General features: G+C 46.3%; 1 protein-coding gene, 1 long non-coding RNA gene and 4 other non-coding genes across 6 annotated transcripts; 1 reads left to right on the top strand and 5 right to left on the bottom strand.

The window, feature by feature from the left end:
* Positions 1–5332: 5332 nt before the first annotated feature.
* LOC118919833 (uncharacterized) lies at positions 5333–6177 on the bottom strand. Its single transcript, XR_005027679.2, has 2 exons — positions 6116–6177; positions 5333–5659 (listed from the first exon to the last, which is right to left on the bottom strand). It is a non-coding gene; the product is annotated as an uncharacterized LOC118919833 (long non-coding RNA).
* TRNAR-CCU (transfer RNA arginine (anticodon CCU)) lies at positions 5420–5492 on the bottom strand. The gene has a single exon. It is a non-coding gene; the product is annotated as a tRNA-Arg (tRNA).
* Positions 5730–5802, bottom strand: TRNAR-UCG (transfer RNA arginine (anticodon UCG)). The gene has a single exon. It is a non-coding gene; the product is annotated as a tRNA-Arg (tRNA).
* Positions 6178–6467: 290 nt separating the features above from the next.
* Positions 6468–6540, top strand: TRNAR-CCU (transfer RNA arginine (anticodon CCU)). The gene has a single exon. It is a non-coding gene; the product is annotated as a tRNA-Arg (tRNA).
* A 383-nt stretch (positions 6541–6923) lies between these two features.
* On the bottom strand, positions 6924–6996 carry TRNAR-CCU (transfer RNA arginine (anticodon CCU)). The gene has a single exon. It is a non-coding gene; the product is annotated as a tRNA-Arg (tRNA).
* Positions 6997–10541: 3545 nt separating this feature from the next.
* MRPL58 (mitochondrial ribosomal protein L58) lies at positions 10542–16652 on the bottom strand. The gene is made up of 6 exons (XM_036900160.2): positions 16429–16652; positions 13756–13792; positions 11967–12026; positions 11362–11444; positions 11095–11264; positions 10542–10881 (listed from the first exon to the last, which is right to left on the bottom strand). Exons 1-6 carry the CDS (start codon positions 16612–16614, stop codon positions 10797–10799), a joined length of 621 nt encoding a protein of 206 aa, XP_036756055.1. The 5' UTR covers positions 16615–16652; the 3' UTR covers positions 10542–10796.
* Between the last annotated feature and the right edge of the window lie 1066 nt (positions 16653–17718).

The raw sequence follows: 17718 nt of genomic DNA, 5'->3' as shown, positions 1-17718 counted from the left end.
TTAATGCACAAATCAAACCTGAGTACACACCCTCCTTCCGGGATCCAAGTCACTGACCTGGCACCAAGCCATCCGACTGAAGATCTAAGGGTTCAGACGAGTGAAAACACGGAGAGTCTACGAAAAAGCCATTCAGTTTGCTTTTGGAGTGTGGTTAGAACTCATGATCAAGGAGGGCACAAATATGAGTGCTGTGGAAGCTCTAACATGAAGAGAGGAGTCCCCTAGCATTTGAGGGAGAACTTCCAGTAGAGTTACTAGAAGAAACAACTGAACAACAGAACATTCAGTCCAAGGCGTTTGGATAGGGTTGGGACACTTAAGTTTTATACCCTCCTGGACTGTTTGAAATGTTGGCATTGAGCGTGCATTGATTTACATTAAAAACACTGATAAAGAGGTGAGGCTTAGAACCTCACCCCCCCTGTTTTGAGAGAAATCTTCTGCATCCGTGGATGTTTTGTTGCCCTTGTCTAGCTTGGATTAATACTTAGTCTACAGGCACACACCTGATCATCTACATTTGCCCTCTTACAGCACTAAACTATGTTTTCTACCTTTATCTTGCATCTACCTACCACTTCAGCATTTTATTAAAAATAATAATAATAAGGGAGAAATGTGGGATTCACATATAAATCAAGTATAAAAATCAAATGAATATTCATATTTGACCTGATTGTTTATAGTTCATAATGCGTGATCAAAACCGAAAGTTTCTGTGATGACTGCCCTTGCACTGTTCACCATGTAAGAACTTAGTCACTATGTAAGAATTTGTTCACCATGTAAGAACTTGTTTGTTATGCTTCAGAAGATTGGAGACTGATGAGAATTAGGCTTGGGGTGGATTAATGATTGTGCATTGAGCATTGAGTCCCCTATACAGAATTTTATCGTTAGCAACCATCTGATCAATAAATACGAGAGATGCCCTCTCAAAAAAAAAAAAAAAAACACTGATAAAATAGGATTACACTTTAAAAATCCTAGAGAAAAGTATATCCTGTAAAGTAGCAAAAGTTAAAGACAAAAATTAGCAAAACCAAAAGTAGCATAAATAAAGAGCCAAAGATACTTAAGAATGATTATAAATCAGTGAAGACCCCTATCAGATGACAAAAATTCAAACTTGGTCAACCCAAAGTCCAACTACATGCTGTCCATCCTTTAAAAAAAAGTTTAAAAAAAGTTTGGATGTATCAAAGGTTCCAATTCATTACTTTAAAAACTGGCATTGAAGGAATAAAGATTATGTTTATCTTTTGTCTTTAAACATCTATACTTCTGTAGTTGATAAAAGTTCTTTACAAAATATTTCAGCTAATGGGGAAAAAAGCAACTAGAACAATCACTATTTTATCAATAGTTTAATTAGGCAAAGATCATCAATGGATGAAACCATGCACTGGATGTTGATGAACTTGACAATCAGCTGTCACTTCCTGATTGCCAACCCTGTATTATGTACCTTCTGATATACCATGTGAAATATACAGCACCATTTGAAAGTATTTTTGCCAAGAAGGTGAACCTGAATTTAATCCAGGCATTAAAACTAACTTCCAGTTTAGAGGAAGTATGTTGGATAGAGAAACAAGTTAAATGACACTAAAGAAGTAAACATAAATCCAAAATGTGGGACATTTGACTTTTTATTTTCAACAAGTCAATGGTATGGGTCAAGATGAGATGGATGGAGGGGCAGCTTTAGGTTAAAGAGGCCTAAGAGACCCAGCATCAAAATCCTGTGTGTGGGTCTTAGTTGGATTCTGGTTTGCACCAATCAACTGCAGAAGGTATTCAATATTCAACTGAAGTATGTAGAAATGATGTGATCTCTGGGATTGCTTTAAAATGCTTTTTAAAAAAAAGATCAAAGGGGTTAATGGAGGAAACACAACACAATCTTGATAATGGGAATCTAGGTTCATTTATAATTCTGTTTGTGTATGAAAATTTTCATTAAAATTTTTAAGGGATGGGCAAAAATGTAGTTATAATACTACTATTTAGCAAAGTAGGATTGGAGATAAAAACATGAAATGGGTCGAATGTATAAAGGGGACCATCCACATGGAAAAATGGAACCTTGATGTACTGAAAAAAATTAAAATATCTAAAACTAAAAAGTTAAAAAGAAATTGCTAGAAATATAACAGTTGTAAAGATTTTAACACCTTTCTATTTTTGACAATTGCAAAACAAATGAGACTACAGTAGACTGTAATAAGAGGCTTGTTTAATAGCTTATATACTAAATTCTATGTCATACAGTTACTGGAAACTGCTAACATTAGACTACAGTACACATCAACTGATCCCAGACCAAATATTTTGTAAAACCAACAATTAGCCAAAGTATAAACTACAATAATATAAAACAATACAAAAATGCAGCTACTTGGAAACTCTCTCTCATGAATCTTGGATCAATCAAATATATAATTACAGAATGCTTGGAAGATAAACAATATGGACATTTAATGTTAAAGCAAATTCATGGCCTTAAATTGTGTCATATAGAAACATTATGTAATACATTTTGATTACAGAAAATTCAGAAGACATAGAGAAGAAAAAATAGTCAAGAAAATATTGAAAAAATTAAATTGGGCTATTAGTACTCTCATATTAGGTATAAAAAGCTAGAAATTAGATCAATGGAATAGAATAGAATGTTCAGAAAATGTCTATAACATATATTAACTACATTCATATAATTATTTACTATATAATCTAAGCATTTTGAATCACTGGGGAAAAGGCACTGGTCTTTAAATATTTGTAAGACAGTAAGAGATCCTTACTTTACACCAAAAATCAAGTTCCATTTGCAGATTTAAATGTTCAAGGAAAAATTCCCACATGACACAACAGGAAAAACTGTAGATAGATATTTACATAAACTTCAGATGAGAAGAATTTTTTTTTAAGCATAACACCAAAGCAGAAACTAGGAACTATGATGAAAAATTGGATAGGTTTTGGGGAAAAAAACAAACCAGGCACCAGGGGAATCTGAAAGCATCTTCAACTTGATATAATCAGCTCTAAACTTTACCTTCCCCACCTGCCCGTGGAGTGTTGCACCACCGTTCCCCCAAATCCTGGGCACTTCTTGGCTCCTTGGCTCCTTTCCGCGGGGATCAGGCATCGCGATCCACAGGTTCCATTTCCTGAACATCTGTTTTACTTTCCTTTTCTTGGTGTCACTGCTTTGCCTCTGCGCAGGCTTTGGCAATTTCTTCCCAAACCATACATCTCTCCCTAAGTGGTCTCCCTGCCTGTACTCTCACCCGCTTCCAATCCATTCTTTACATGGCTCGCAAGGGGATCTTTTAAAATGCAGATATGGTTACTGTACTCCTCTGCTTAGAACCCTCCCCTAGATTCCCACTGCCCACACCATCAAATGCAATCTCTTTAGTCCGGGGTTGTGTCTTGGTACACTGTTCTCCTTTCCCCACTATAGCCATAGGAAATTGGTAACTGCACCTCCCACTTTACCATCAGGTATTTGCTATTCCTGCTTCTAGTCCTAGAAAATTAGAAAGATCTAGAGGATTCTAGAAAATTGCGGAGTTACCAGCCTTATACCTTAGTCATATTTGTATTCTCCAGGGCTTAGCGCTGTGTTTGGCACCTAGAAGAATCTTAATATGAATTCATTATGCACGAAGGAGGAGAAATGTTAAGTGAAATTCGAGCCTTCAGGGGTTCACATCTAGCTAGGAGAGGATCACATACACACCTTGAAATGGGGCCAAATTGTACATTAGCAAATGATGATGTCATGCTTTTTCTTTAAAGCACATACCATGTTCCGGACATGGTTCTACTCACTTCACGGAAAATCTCATTTACTCCTCACAAGAACCCCGTGCGATAGGTAGTGTACCCGCCAAGACGTTACAGAGGTCCTCAGAAAGTGACAGGGTTATCAGTGGTGCGCGCCTGTTCTCTAAAGAGGCTTCTCTGACCACTCGACTCATAGAGTGCCATCCTCCTCTTCATTTTGAAATCATCCCGTTCACTCGTGTACCTGTTTACTATCTTGTTTACTAGCGCCGCGCCTGGGAGCCGAAGATCGCTGACAGGACATCTGCAAAGCTGGGATTGGTGGGGAGCAGAGAGAACAGCAAGAGCTCTGGGCGATCCTGGAGAGGGGAAAGGACGGTTCTGTGTTTCTAGTTTGTTTCCTTACCAAAGTACAAGGAACAGAGCTTTTTAAACTTTTCTGAGTCAGGGACTTAGAAAAATCTGATGAACAATAAATCCCCTCCCCGAGTAAATAGAGTATCCCCAAAGTATCTCACATTAGGTGAGATACTCATGAGCTACGGGCAGAGAGGCAATCAATCAATCAATCAATGTGTGTGTGTGTGTGTGTGTGTGTGTGTGTGTGTGTGTGTGTGTGTGTGTCTCCTTGGTCAAAATAGTACAGTTAAAAAAAACATTTTACTGAAAGATTATATACATATACACAGGCAAGTGTGAAACTCCTAAGTTGTCTTGCCAATGGTTTTCAGCCCCCGGTAAGTTCACTATGGACTCAGTGTGAACAAAGAAAACGACAGTAAAACGTTCTTGGAGTGAAAGGGTTATACCCAACTTTATTTCCGCGGTGGCAGGTCAATCACTAAAATCCTGTCCACTCAGAGCGAGTATGCATGCAGCTAAGCCAGTCTCTGCTTCTGGGCTTTTCTGCTTGCACAGCTGCCCCGCACAGCCGTCCTCTGGTCTGCTCTTACAGCCTTGCAGCAGTGCCACCATATCGCCCAGACCGCTGGGCGGAGCTCTTTACATAGGGTCAATAGCAATGTATTGCCCACTCGTGTGTAGAGAACTAGCTAGCCAACCAGGGCCAGGTGAAAATCCTGGCCACAGGAACTTTCATTATATCCACGTAAGTGTATATCTCTCCGTGAGTGTGAGTATGCCATTTTTCACACCCGCTTCACCGCACCCTCCTGGTCGCTGCACAGACGGGGTGGTGGGCGTCGTTGGCTGGGGCACAGAGCCCGTAGCCGGTCACGGGACGCGGCGCTGGGCAGCACCCACTGCCCCGCCTGCCGGTCTCCGGTGGGATGCTTGGGGCTAGGAAGGAGCCGGGGCTGCAGCTCTGCCTGCTTTCAGACTCAGGAGCCGCTTGCTTCATTTGCACGTGGATTTTTGCTCGCAGACCACTATGGCGAGGTGAGGATACCAACTCAGAGGCAAAAAATTTTGCCCTCATATTGCTTTACCTTTCAGAGTGTACTGAGACTTCGTAGAAAAGAAAAGGAAAATGAACTGCAAGTGGGGTGACCACACATAACACAAAGGCTACTAAAGAGAAGATGTGCGTTTTAATGGTTTTCTGTTCGTACTTTACAGTTAATACATAAAACGGTACCATAGTAAAGTAAATCAATCTCACCCCAGCTGGGACTCGAACCCACAATCCCTGGCTTAGGAGGCCAGTGCCTTATCCATTAGGCCACTGGGGCTGCGCGCGACCGAGGCTCGATCACATGTCTCTTGAGTTGTGACGCCAAAGAACTATGTAATGACGTCAGGGTGAAACGCCCCCAGGTGTAAAACCTAATCGGACGAGACTCTCAGCTCCAGGTGATGACAGCAACGAGAGAGTGAATGTTCGATGGCTTGTTAGCCGCTAAAACGAGATGAGATTCAGTTTGATTTCTGAAGACCTCTATTTCTCGACATAGGGGATTAAAACATTTCGACCACGAAGGGACTCGAACCCTCAATCTTCTGATCCGAAGTCAGACGCCTTATCCATTAGGCCACGCGGTCTGAACACGGGAGACGAGGCACCGGATACCTATTTAATGATCTAAAGACTTAACAACTCTGACGCCGTCCAAAAGGACCGCACCCCAATTCCGCTCCCCCCATACCTGTAATGCATTTGCGTTCTCGGCCCTCTCCGGCCCGTGTCGCCAGCGCCGCCACCTCCGGACGAGGAAGGGGGTTAGGGGGTGGGGCAGTTCTGCACCTGGCTGGCGCATTGCAACCCGGGGAACGTCGCGGCCGCGTGGCCTAATGGATAAGGCGTCTGGCTTCGGATTAGAAGCTTAAGAGTTCGAGTCCCTTCTTCGTCAGCTACCTTTGGGGCGAGAGGTTCGTGCCTGTGGCGCAGGACACAGCAATCCCGCACCTCTTCTGTCCCCGCACCTCTTCTGTCCTCCTTCCTTGTCCCCTTCCACATTCCTGGAAGCGTCGGAGTGCGCTCCGCCCGGCCCTTTGGTCCCAGCGCGGCACTGTTCCAAAGCCTCGACTTGAACTCGAGCTTCTGTAACCCAGCGGGTGGGCCCTGCGGTCGTCCGGCCGGCGGGCTTCCCGGTATTTGACCCTGCCTCCGGGCGTACGGTACGGATGCCGGCGTGGCAGAGCCATGTGAGGGTTGCGCACGTGCGGCTGCGCGTTACATGGACCACGTGGAGTCTCTTTTTTATCTCGCCCCAGTGGCCTAATGGATAAGGCACTGGCCTCCTAAGCCAGGGATTGTGGGTTCGAGTCCCACCTGGGGTGATGAGTCTGTCCTTGTACTGGAAATTTTGGTGCCTTCTCCCTGTTTGGCCTCTGAAGTCGCTCTCCTGCGGCGGCGTATAACCCGGCGGTGGCTCTGCACCGCCTCCCCACGGCTTTCCACGGCTTTAGCAATCAGGGAGCCAGCTCCTTCTCTCCGGTTCCAGTGCCGCTTCTCCCCGATCATCCTCTGGGGTGCCCTGAGGCCATGCAGCAGCCTTATCCTTGGCCTGTGAGAGGTACAGAAACGGACTACGAAGGGTACTGTGCTTGGGGTGAACACTTCGACCTTCAGGACCTTAACGTGTGGGAGTAGCGGTGGACTGGATTCCAGAAGGTATTTTGTAGAAAGTACGAGGCAGTAGGTTCAAAAGGATAACGGGTTCTACCCCAGGTGGGACTCGAACCCACAATCCCTGGCTTAGGAGGCCAGTGCCTTATCCATTAGGCCACTGGGGCCTGCGACTCCTTGCCAAGCCATACCGATCCCCCTAGTCGGCACCCAATACTGGGTGTTGCGTTGCAGGACTGAGCCTGGGATGCGGTACAGGGGATGTGGACCGCCCCTTCCCAATGCACAGTCGACCGAGAGCAGGTGGGAAGCACCGTGGGCTGCGGCTGCCAGGACACCCGGCCCAAGGCGGGAGAAGACTGAGGGTTCAAGCCATTGTGTCCACCTCTGCAGAAAATCCAAGGAATTTTGGGAAAAAGTAATGTAGGAAGTGAACGAGAACAGACTACCATCAATCATGAATACTGACTGAGACATAAACACTAAACCTTCACCATCACAAGGCAATGTACAACCAGGAGGAGCAAATACTTCTAGTCATAGTAATAGAAATATTTATATATAACAAATATATAATTTAAAGAAAAACAAGCCAAATAGTTCATCCTAAATTTTGTTCCTTTAAAACTGCTATACAAATCGTAATAAAAATAAGGAATAAGCACACTTTTAAACGTTAACACACGTTTAAAATCCATTATTAAACTCCATGTGCATATGAAAGATGTAACAGCAGAAGCTTCAACCAAAGACAGCATTTATTCCACGTAGCGCCTGAACTGAGACCAGGCCTCGGCATCGCCAGCATTCCAGGTCATGGGGAACCTGGACGCATTCCTCTTTGTTTTTCTCTCCAACACATACAGTCTGCAGAAACCCATCTCATTCCTGCCTTAACATCAACAAGAAGGAAGAGTTTGCTCCATCTGGTTCCAGTCTCTTGTCTTGAGGAGCCCTCCTTTAAGTTCATGAATCTCTCTGTCTTTGGGTAACATCCATGCAGCAAAGCCTACAGATCTTAAGGCCATAGCTGGATGAGACCCAGTACATTCCAGAACCCCAGAAGGCTCCTCGTGCCTTCTATAAATCAATCACCACCTCTCCCAAGTAAATACCTCCCTGACTTTCATCACCCCAAAGAAGTTTTGCCTTTTGAACGGTAGGTGACCCTTGAACAGTGCAGGTTTGAACTCTGTGGGTCCACTTACATGTGGATTTTTCTCAATGAATATATTGGAAACATTTTTAAAGATTTGCAACAATTTGAAAAACTTTTTTTCTCTGGCTTACTTTATTGTTAGAATACAGTATATAAGATATATACAAAATATGTGTTAATCGACTGCTTATGTTATTGGTAAGGCTTCCTATCATGGTAAGCTATTAGTAGCTAAGGTTTTGGGGAGTCCAAAGCTATACAGGGATTTTTGATCGTGCTTCTTACCCCGAGTCAACTGTACATATAATGGGAGTCATACTCTTTGGCATTTGGCCTCTTTTCCTCAACATCGTCTATGTTCATTCTTTTGCCTTTTGCTTTTCTTAAGGATGGCTCCTACCTGTGCGCTCTACTGTCTGTCCCCCAGCCTGCGCTGTTTCTCTTCACCTCTCCTTCCCCTCCTGTGTGTCTCAAATGCTTTCCTAGGTCCCTTCACATGCCACCAATTTCTTCTGAGGGCTTCATGGGTCCAGAACTTCGCTTCGAGGTCAGCCTACAGAGCTGCCCTCTCTGGTTCCCTGCTGCCGCCACCTAAAACCCAGCTTCCCCGCCTTCTGCCCTGCCTCAGCCTCCACTGCTCCTATCCATTCCCGAAACTCTGCTTGTGCCCCTCCATCCTGCATCTCCTAGCTACAGCCTTGCTCCCCAGCCTTTTCCTTCTTCTGGGTATCACTACCCAGGCATCCTCCTAGGCCCCCACGAAGTCAACCGCTCCCGGGCAAAACCGTCATCATCTAGCCATCCTCCCAATTCTGCTCCCCTTATGACCTTCCTGTATTGATGCACAGCATCATCCCTCCCACACACCTGCTCTCACTCCACTTGGGCCAATTTCCTGTCCCCACCATCCCTTTGAATCTGTTACTTTTCTCTCCATTCTTGTTGCCACTGCCCTAGTTCCAGGATGGGTCCCTAACTGCTCGCATGGGTCAGTCCACCAGCTTGTCCTCACTTCCCTGCAATCTCCTGGCCCATTGACGGCCACGTTACTCTTCCCCTGACAGCCTCTGTGAATGTCTTAGTTGTTACCTTCAAGGCCTTTCTAGACCTGGCTCCCACTCAGTGTGGCAGCTCCTCATCCCCTGGGTTCCAGCCAGTGTTAATCATGGCTAACATTCCCTGGCACATGCTCAGTGCCATTAACCATTAATTTTTTTATTTAAACCCCACAACAGCCCTATCAGGTACTAAAAACATCATCCTTAGTGTATAGATGGGGAAACTAAGGTTCAGGGAATCATAGCTTGGGGAGATGGGGGTCTGCGTGGAGCTGGTCTGGAGCAGTCTGGCTTCAGAGCCCATTCTCTCAGTACTGGGGTTCACTGTCCCAGCCACAGGAAGGCTTGGCCGCACTGGAGCCCCCAGGTGACAAGCTCTTCCCTGCCTTGCATGACCGAGCCCTCCTTCAGGCCCATCTCAAGGATCTCAAATGTATCTTCTCTGACCCTCCAGCTGGAACTGGTTGCTTCTCTGCTTCCCATAGTCTACTTAGAACTTTTTTATGTTATTTACCAAATTTTAGGTGGTGTTCCCTACCAGGAATCCATTTTTCTCCTCAGCTTTTATCATCACCCATGCAAATGTAAATTGTCTGGAAGAAAGGACTTGGTTTTGTTCATTGCTGACTCCCTCAGACCTGACCCACTGCCTGGGTGCCTTTCACTCAGTACTTGTTGAATTAACAAATGAGTGAAAGAATGCTACATTTTCTTGCATGTGAGCTTGTTTTCTGGTTGGCTCTGAGTCCCTTGAGGACATGGACCTTGTCTTTCACATCTTTCATATTTTGTTGAGTCATTTATCAATTACTTTTTCCTTTGTTTACACTCACATGATGAGGTCCTTGTTCATGTGAAGTATTTAGTGTTACGGTTCATTATCTTGCATTTAGAGTCTCACAATGCAGTATTTGATAAGTAAATGAGATCAAAATAGAAAAAAAAGTAGAGAACATTCTAAGAAATTCATACGTGCCAAAGTAATCTGCTAGTTACACTGCCCTGTGTGCTTCCCACACCCTTAGGACTGTGGAAACCTCTTTCCAGTTCCAACTCACTCTTTTCCTGCTTCCAAAACCCTACAGCCTGGGACAGCACCTAACATGAGACCCCCTCCCACTCAAGACCCTCAGCTCTCTTATCTATGTTTCTTCAAATCTAAGCTCATCAACTCGAATCTCCACATGGAACTTCAGTCTCCCTCTCTAGACTTAGCCCCATACCCCCCTCGCCCAAATCCACCATTCGGATGGCTTCCTTATCAGCTCCTCCACCCCAGTCATCTCTTTGGTCTCCTTTATTCCTGCGGTTCCCTTCAACTGGCATGCCTCCCTCCCCTCTACTGGTTAAAATTCTGTACCTTTCCCAGGCCTAGCTCCTGTCTCCCGGGGCTGTGACCCACAGTTAGTGCCAACCAGTAATGGCTGGCAGATTTCAGCTGAGAAGAGAGGCGAGAATTCTGCTCTGAAGCATTCTGAATGAAGAGGGAAGCCCAGGGTGTTTAGACTTTTATTGCAGCTAATACATTAAATGAATAAGGTAGGTTTGAAAACATGTGATTGTCTATAAAGACCTTTGCCAACTAGCACCAGAGACCCTCATTCCACGTGAGTGTTCCCTTGATGCCTTCCACGCTGGAGATCAGCGACAACCAAAACAACACAGAATTCTCCCGATAGTGGTAAAGCCCTCCAGCTTCCAGCTGCCTGGATGCCCTGAAGAGGGTCTTGGCCAGCTCCGGAGGATGATTTCAGTCCACATCTACCCTCCTGCTTGTCTTAATAGCAGAATTTATTCTCTTTTTTTTCAGTCTTTCCCGATTCATGTTTTCTATCCTGAAAACAAAAAGACCGCAATTAGGCCCAGACGCCCAATCAGTGCTTTCCCACGTGGAGCGGAGCAGCGGAATGCGCAGGCGCCAGCTCAGGAGTCCTGTGCTGCATCGGTTTCCCCCATTCCCCCAACTTTGCCACCTGTCTCGTGGGCTTCACCCTTGCAGCCCCACCGAACCGACTCAGCTGATAGACGCCGGAGGCATTTCCTGATACCTGATTCTCCGCAGTACACCATCTTCTTCGGATGGCTCTTTGGCTGGTTGGCTGGCCTCAGCGATCATGTCTCGAATTTTCTGTAGGCAATCTGCCAAATTTCGGAACTGATAGCGGCTGCACTCAGAGGTGAGTATCAACTCCCCTGACCTGTTGATCTTATTTTTATGCTGCGGAGAAGTAAGGCAACACCAGAGTTCTATGGAGTAAAGGTTTAAAAGATTTAATCCCGAGGAATTATAGAAAAAGAAAGGGGTTGGTAGTTACCGTGATGGCCATTTTCTGCCGCACAGGCTCTGCAATCCAATCAGCAGTTGCCAAGTGGAACCTGACTTCAGCCTTGGAATTCACTGTAAATAAAGGACAAGGTAGCACAGGTCACTGACACTCTCAGGTAGGCTCAGCGTCCTGGGGGCTGGTGACCATCCTGAAGCAAAGGGAGGTGAGACACCACCCGGTTTCTATCCTGTGTTGACACAAAGTAGGCTATGGAATGAGCTTACAAAGACAGTGAGTTACTTTTGGACAAATATAAACTTCCAGGAACTAAATGCCCATGGCTTCCCTTGGGCTCTGAAAAGAATAGTGGGGGTGGGTTTTCCTAAGAACAAAGGAAACCTGTTCTTCGACCTGGCTGTCAACTCACACTGTGCTGTCCCTTTGTTTGGACTCAGCAGCCAGTCCTAGTCCTGGCAGCTCACAGCTGAGAGTCCAGGGAGCAGACTACATTTACAAGAAAAAAGAGGATTATTATAAACTGGCAGTATTTAAGTCATGGTAACTAAACAGGTGGTGGTAACTAAACACAGAACTCCTCAAGTCCACCTCCCAGTTAGGTCTTAAAGTGAAAGAAAACAACAAGATGCCTGTACCTTTGTTAACATTCTGGCCCCCAGGACCACTACTCCGACAATAAGATACTGTCAAGCGATCTATAAAAGAGAACACACACCACAAAAATGATTACCCCAAGGCCAAGTGTGCAAACTGTTAATTTACTATCAACGTTAATTTTCCTAACACACACCTCTCTCTTCAATACCTTTTATATATATAAATGCAATATTCAGATCTTTGGTAAAGTCAGAGATTATTTACAGATATCGAAACTGTATCAAGATTAAGTGACCTTTCCAACATCACACAGATAGCAGAGGATATGAAATTATGACCAGGTCATCTGCTTCTGGTCCAGTACATTCCCCCCGACCTGGCTGTCCTAGTTTTTTGCTATTTGTTTTCAAGTAAGGACTCTTTCAAAAGCTGAAATTAAGGGACAAAGTTTTAAGTTGTATCTCAAAATGTGATGAATGTGGAATTCAATGGATTCCATAATCTACAGCTCTAAGAGGGCAGGAGTGTATCTAATTCACTGTGCCTTCCTAGAGCCTAATGCACAGTCTGTATTTAAAACCATCTGCTGGATGAACGAGTACCCGATCTGGAGCTGGGAGGCCTGCCTATCCCTGGCCCAGCCACTGACTGACCTTGTGATCCTGGCTTCCTGGCTTCCTTTCTGTTTTGGATCTGTAAAATGAGGTTCCTTTCTTTTATTTTATAATTCATTAAAAGCAGCCTCATAAGTGTCTGAGGAAAGTAGGGAAGACATGGGCATGGGGAAATTTCAGAAGACTAGGTGGAGAGCAGCAAGGGGTTTGGGTGGCACCGAGGTGGCAGACAGCAGGTGTCAACGGGCGGTGGTAACTAAATTAACTCATTTTTTGAAGAGTAACGAACACATGGGGTTCCACGATGGTGTCAGCAACCTAGGTCACCGAGGCACGGCTTGCACCACACCAAGTCTGTCTTCACAGGAATGCCTGTGGTCCCCCCGGACCACACGACACGGCAGGCAGGTGAGGAACTATGACACGGCCGTTTCCCGCTCGCCTCCCCGTCTCACCTGGGTTCTGATGAGATGGGCTTTCTGCACCCTCCAGCCATCTGCATGGCCTAGGTTATCAAACTGCTGTGATACAGCAGGGCCTGGGCTCCTGGGCCACAGGGTATCCTCTTCCTTGTGGTGCAGTCACCTGGCCTCTCTCAGTGTCACCCAAACAAGGGCCACAGGGAGCCGGAACCTTTGGCTACTACTCCTTTCACTGTCTGACTATGTCACAAACTCTCTGAATCTAAATGGGTCCATTTTTCTTTACAGGCCTTGCCTTCCGCTTGATGGCAACACGATTTATAAAGTTATGTAAACGGTTTACAGGGAGAAGTCCCCCCTCCTGTTCCCCAGACCCCAAGCATGTCCTTTCCTCTCCACTCCCCAAAGCAGCCTCCATATCCAAGTTCTTACATGTCCTTTCAGATCTACGATTATATGGAGAAATATGTTTCAGGTATATATGTAAAACACAAATGATAGCTTACTATTTATACTTTTCTGCATCCTGCTTTTTTCAAATGATGACCAACTTGTCGATTTGTTCTATTGGTAATAATTGTTCCATGTCGCAAGAATATCGAGAGCTCCCGTTCATGTTGTGCACTGCACAGCACTGCAGAGGAGCTGCACCATCATTTTCCTGCTAGTCTAGTCAGTGCTGAAAGGACTGCACTTTTGCATACCCAAAGCCAGTCTTTATGCTCATTAGACTGGAGAGATCTGGAAAAAATTGAGTGAGGGGTAGGGGAAATGACTGAAAAATTACTTACCTAGAGGAATATCATTGCTGGCTTGCTTTGCATCATCCTGTAATATAATATCCAGTGTCACATTAATATAATCTGCTGGGGAGCTCCTGACTGCTCCAGGGCAACCAAAGAAATGATGTGAAGCCGCAAGGCAAATATAGTGCAACTATGTTCAGCTCTCCAGAAAAGCATGATCAGAAGACAAAAAAAGCTTCCCCAGACTCCAGAGGTACCTCCTCTGAAACACCCTTTGGGAAAATGGAATCTTTGTCTCACCTCTCCAGTTTTCCCTGTCCTGACCTCAGCTAGGGTCAGGCACCATCAGAGGCCTGGCTCTGGGGGCAGGGAAAGCACCACAGTATACATGTACCTGGGAGACTCAAAAGGGACACCCTCTGCCAGCCTAAAGTTACAAACTTGGTGGGCCACCTGTCCCTTCCTGGGCACAGAAAGCTCAAAGGGGAGGCTGACTGCCTTAAACAGTGACTAGCACATCTGCCTGAAGGTTTGTGTCAAACTGAGCCACTCACTTCAGGGTTTCTCACCCCCATGTCTCTCCCATGCTGTTCCTCCATAGCAAGGCTCTTCAGCCTTAAATCCTCATGTGCCCAGTGCAAACACTGCCCCCTCTGAGGCTCTTCTGGCCATCCAGACTCAACATGTCCTCTCCTGCCCACTTCTGGCTGCCTCATCCCTTGTCGTCTGAGTACTATTGGGGGTGAAATGCTCGTTCCACTCCACCTCTCTGCACCACTGACAGCCACAACCCATGCCCTCCTTGAAACATGTTCTCCCTTTTTCTTCTGAACTGGCATCTTGTTTTCCTCTTCCCTCCCTATGACTTTCCCGCTCTCTCCTTTACTTAAACGCTGGCATGCCCCTGAAACCCTTTCTCTTCTCTATCTTAGCTATTCTCTAGAACATTTCATCCATCTATGTTGACGACTCTCAACGTTCTGTTCTGACTCAAACTCAAATCTCTTTCTTCAACTCCAGACCCATGGAGCCGATTGCTATTCCAGGTTTCCTCAAACTTCAAACCTCCTCACAAAGGATTTCCCTTACTAACAATCTGCAGTAGCTCCCCAGTGCTCTTGATGACAGCACCTGGTCTCATTACCCGATATGTTCCCCCATTTGTTCACGATCTGGTCCTTCTGCTAGAACTATAAGCTGCGTGAAGGAGGAGCCCTGTTTTGTTTATCATGGCTCTATCTGCAATGTTTGAAGGGGTGTGTGATACAGCAGATACATTAAACTTTTTGTTGAGTGAAAGAAGAGATAACAAATGGTATCACCATGTTCTCATCTCAATTAGTGGCAACTCAATCCTTCCACTACTCAAGGTCCCAGACCTCAATTCGTTTCTTATTCTCACTTCTCACAGAAAGTCCACAGACTATATCTAGAACCTGACGAATTCTCACAACTCCCATTGCTTCCATCTTGCTTACCATCTCTTGCCTCTATTACAGCAATCTCCTAACTGGTCTTCCTGCTCTCGTCATTCTACAGCCTGTCCCTTATAAGGCTCTGTAGGAATGAGCCCTGTAAAACTAAGTTGGATCATCTTACTTCTCTGCCTCAAACCCTCCAATAGGTCCTCATCACATTCAGAGCAAAGCTAACGGCCCATGGGCCTGAAAAACAGGCCTCTCCTCAAACCTCTCTTCTTTAGCTCCATCTCCTCTGACTCCCCTGCTCAGCCACACTGGCCTGCTTGCTGTTCTTTGCACAAATCAAGCATGCTTCTGCTTTGAGGTGGTTGCAACTTCTGCTCCCTCCGCAGGGACACTCATCTCCCACCATTCCCATGGCTCGTTGCCTGGCTTCTTCCAGGTCCTTACTCCAATATCACCTTCTCGAAGCCTTCCCAGAATATCCTACTTAAAAGTGCAACCCTACCCCCTACCTTAGCACTCCTTCCTTTCTGGCTTTATTTTCTCCAAAGTACTTAACCACCATCTCACATACTCCATATTATTTTATTTATTGCCTGTCTCCCTCCCTTAGAAGATAAATTCCACAAGTATTAGGATTTTTGTGCTGTTTTCACTATTCTATCCTAATGCCTAGTACAGTGTCCACAGCATGCTTTAAACAGAAGTTTGCTGAATAACTGAATGAATGGATGAATGTTTTTTCTACTTCTGTCAAAGTGTAAACTCAATAGAATTAGGTGGGTCTCATCTCTCCTGCCAGGGGACCTGGTACAGCGCCTGCACACGGAAGGCTGTCAATAAATGAATCCTGAAGAAATGAAGGCGAAGCCCTATTTCCTCAGGAGTTCCGGGGTTCCTAGAAGCTACAGACAACTTCCAAAAGGTTCCAAAAGGGAACAAAGAACTTGGTAGCCTCTGGCCTTTACTGCCCACTCTGGAGGGTCAGAATGCCCCCGTTTTCCCTTGGGACAAGAATTTGGGCCTGGGGGCCAGGGTACTACAGGGAGCAAGCTGGTGGTCTTGTAGGAAACATAGCCAGCGTGCTCTCCCGGCGCCCGCACACCTCCAGCCACACCTGGCCCCAGACCCCTGGTTGCCCGGGCAACCAACTAGCTCCGCGGCTACTACCCCGGGCTACTACCGCGCAGCGGCCCATTTGATTAGCTCGACGCCGGACCAATGGGGCCCCGGTTTCCTGACGTCACCCAGCAGAAGCGAGGACCTGCCCCTTCCGTCCGCCAGCCAGGCTCACCGGCACCCTCCAGGCAGTGTCCGAACCCCGGGATTCGGGGTAGAGCTTGTCTAGGCTGTAGATGCTCCGGAACTCGGTGCCGTCTACCTGCTTGTGCACAGCCCGGCGCGGGCAGCGCACGGGTGACAGGAGCAGCCAGGCTCGGACTCCGCTCAGGCCCCAGCGCAGGGATCGGGCGGCCGCCATGTTCGGGTCTCGGCGCCACTTCCGGCTGACGCATTCTTCCGCCGTCCGAGCTCGCACTTCCTTCGGGACTTCGGTTCCGCGCGGCTTTTAGCCCTCGAGGAGGGGAGGCTGTGAGCTAGGCTCGCTTCGCTCTCAGGAGGCACCTGTGAGAGCCTCCCCTTCGGCCGCTGCTGGGCGGCCTGAGGTCCGCTGCAGTGGTGGGGAAGACCTTGGCCAGGCAGCGGGCTCTCAAGGGAGCCTCCCAGTGAAAAGAGCTCCCGGACCCCTTGTCCTCCAGAAACACCACCTCTCTCCCTTCCAGAGCCGGTGCCCTCCTCCCAGAGAGCGCTCCCTCAAATCCCACACCAATGAGGCCTGCCCTGCCTGGCCTAGTTCATGGCCATCCCCTTTGCCCTACTTTTTTCTTACACATCACTTATTTTACTAGTTCATTGCTTGTCTCCTACCCAGAATTTAATAAGCTCCGGGAGGTCGCTGGCTCAATGCCCGGCACCCAGATCCTGGCACATCACAGGTACTCAGTAAATATGGATGAGATGAATTTTGGGGGAATGTGTTTTTGAAAGCTGAGCTCCTCCTGAGTTGAGTTTTAGTAACTTCAGGCTCATTCACAAAGTAGCCTATAAGCAAAATTCCTGCTGAGCATGTGTGTGAAGGCTCTGGAGGACACATGAAATGGGTGGCAGGCAGGTCGAGAAAAATGTTTTAAAAAGTGGACACACACACAGCCCGTCCCTACCCTGGCTTCATAGTGACAACAGCAGTTTTGTGGACCATGTTGGCAGTTTCTAGCCAGGACACGAGGGGAGGCTCGTGAAGTAGTTAAGAGATCAGACAGCCACAGACAGGCTAAGCAGAGCGTTTTTACAGGGCTGTTAAGACATGAACTCCAAAACTGAGAAGTTCTGAGAAAGATTTGATGTAGGACAAGCAGTGTTTGGAAACAGCTAAATGTTGGCTTGGTTACTTTGAGAGGTGGTGTGTGGTAAATGAAAACATCTCAATGAAAGCAATGATTAGTAATACTAATGGTTGTTTCTTAATGAAGAGTTCTATATTTAGGAAGAGCATAATTGCCTGGGAAAATATACCTCTGGGAATGCT

Source organism: Manis pentadactyla, chromosome 4 (assembly GCF_030020395.1).
Source record: "Manis pentadactyla isolate mManPen7 chromosome 4, mManPen7.hap1, whole genome shotgun sequence".
In the NCBI taxonomy this organism is placed as follows: Eukaryota; Metazoa; Chordata; class Mammalia; order Pholidota; family Manidae; genus Manis; species Manis pentadactyla.
The sequence above is the reverse complement of the archived record's forward strand: the minus strand, read 5'-3'. Positions and strand labels throughout refer to the sequence as shown.

Excerpts from the sequence above, each read along its gene's own strand:
- MRPL58 (XM_036900160.2), bottom strand. The coding sequence starts at position 16,614 with ATGGCGGCCGCCCGATCCCTGCGCTGGGGCCTGAGCGGAGTCCGAGCC. Across the intron at positions 12,027-13,755 it reads CAGCAATGATATTCCTCTAG|ATCGCTTGACAGTATCTTAT; the intron begins GTAAGTAATTTT and ends TCTCTTTTATAG. Across the intron at positions 10,882-11,094 it reads GGTGTACTGCGGAGAATCAG|GATAGAAAACATGAATCGGG; the intron begins GTATCAGGAAAT and ends TTTTGTTTTCAG.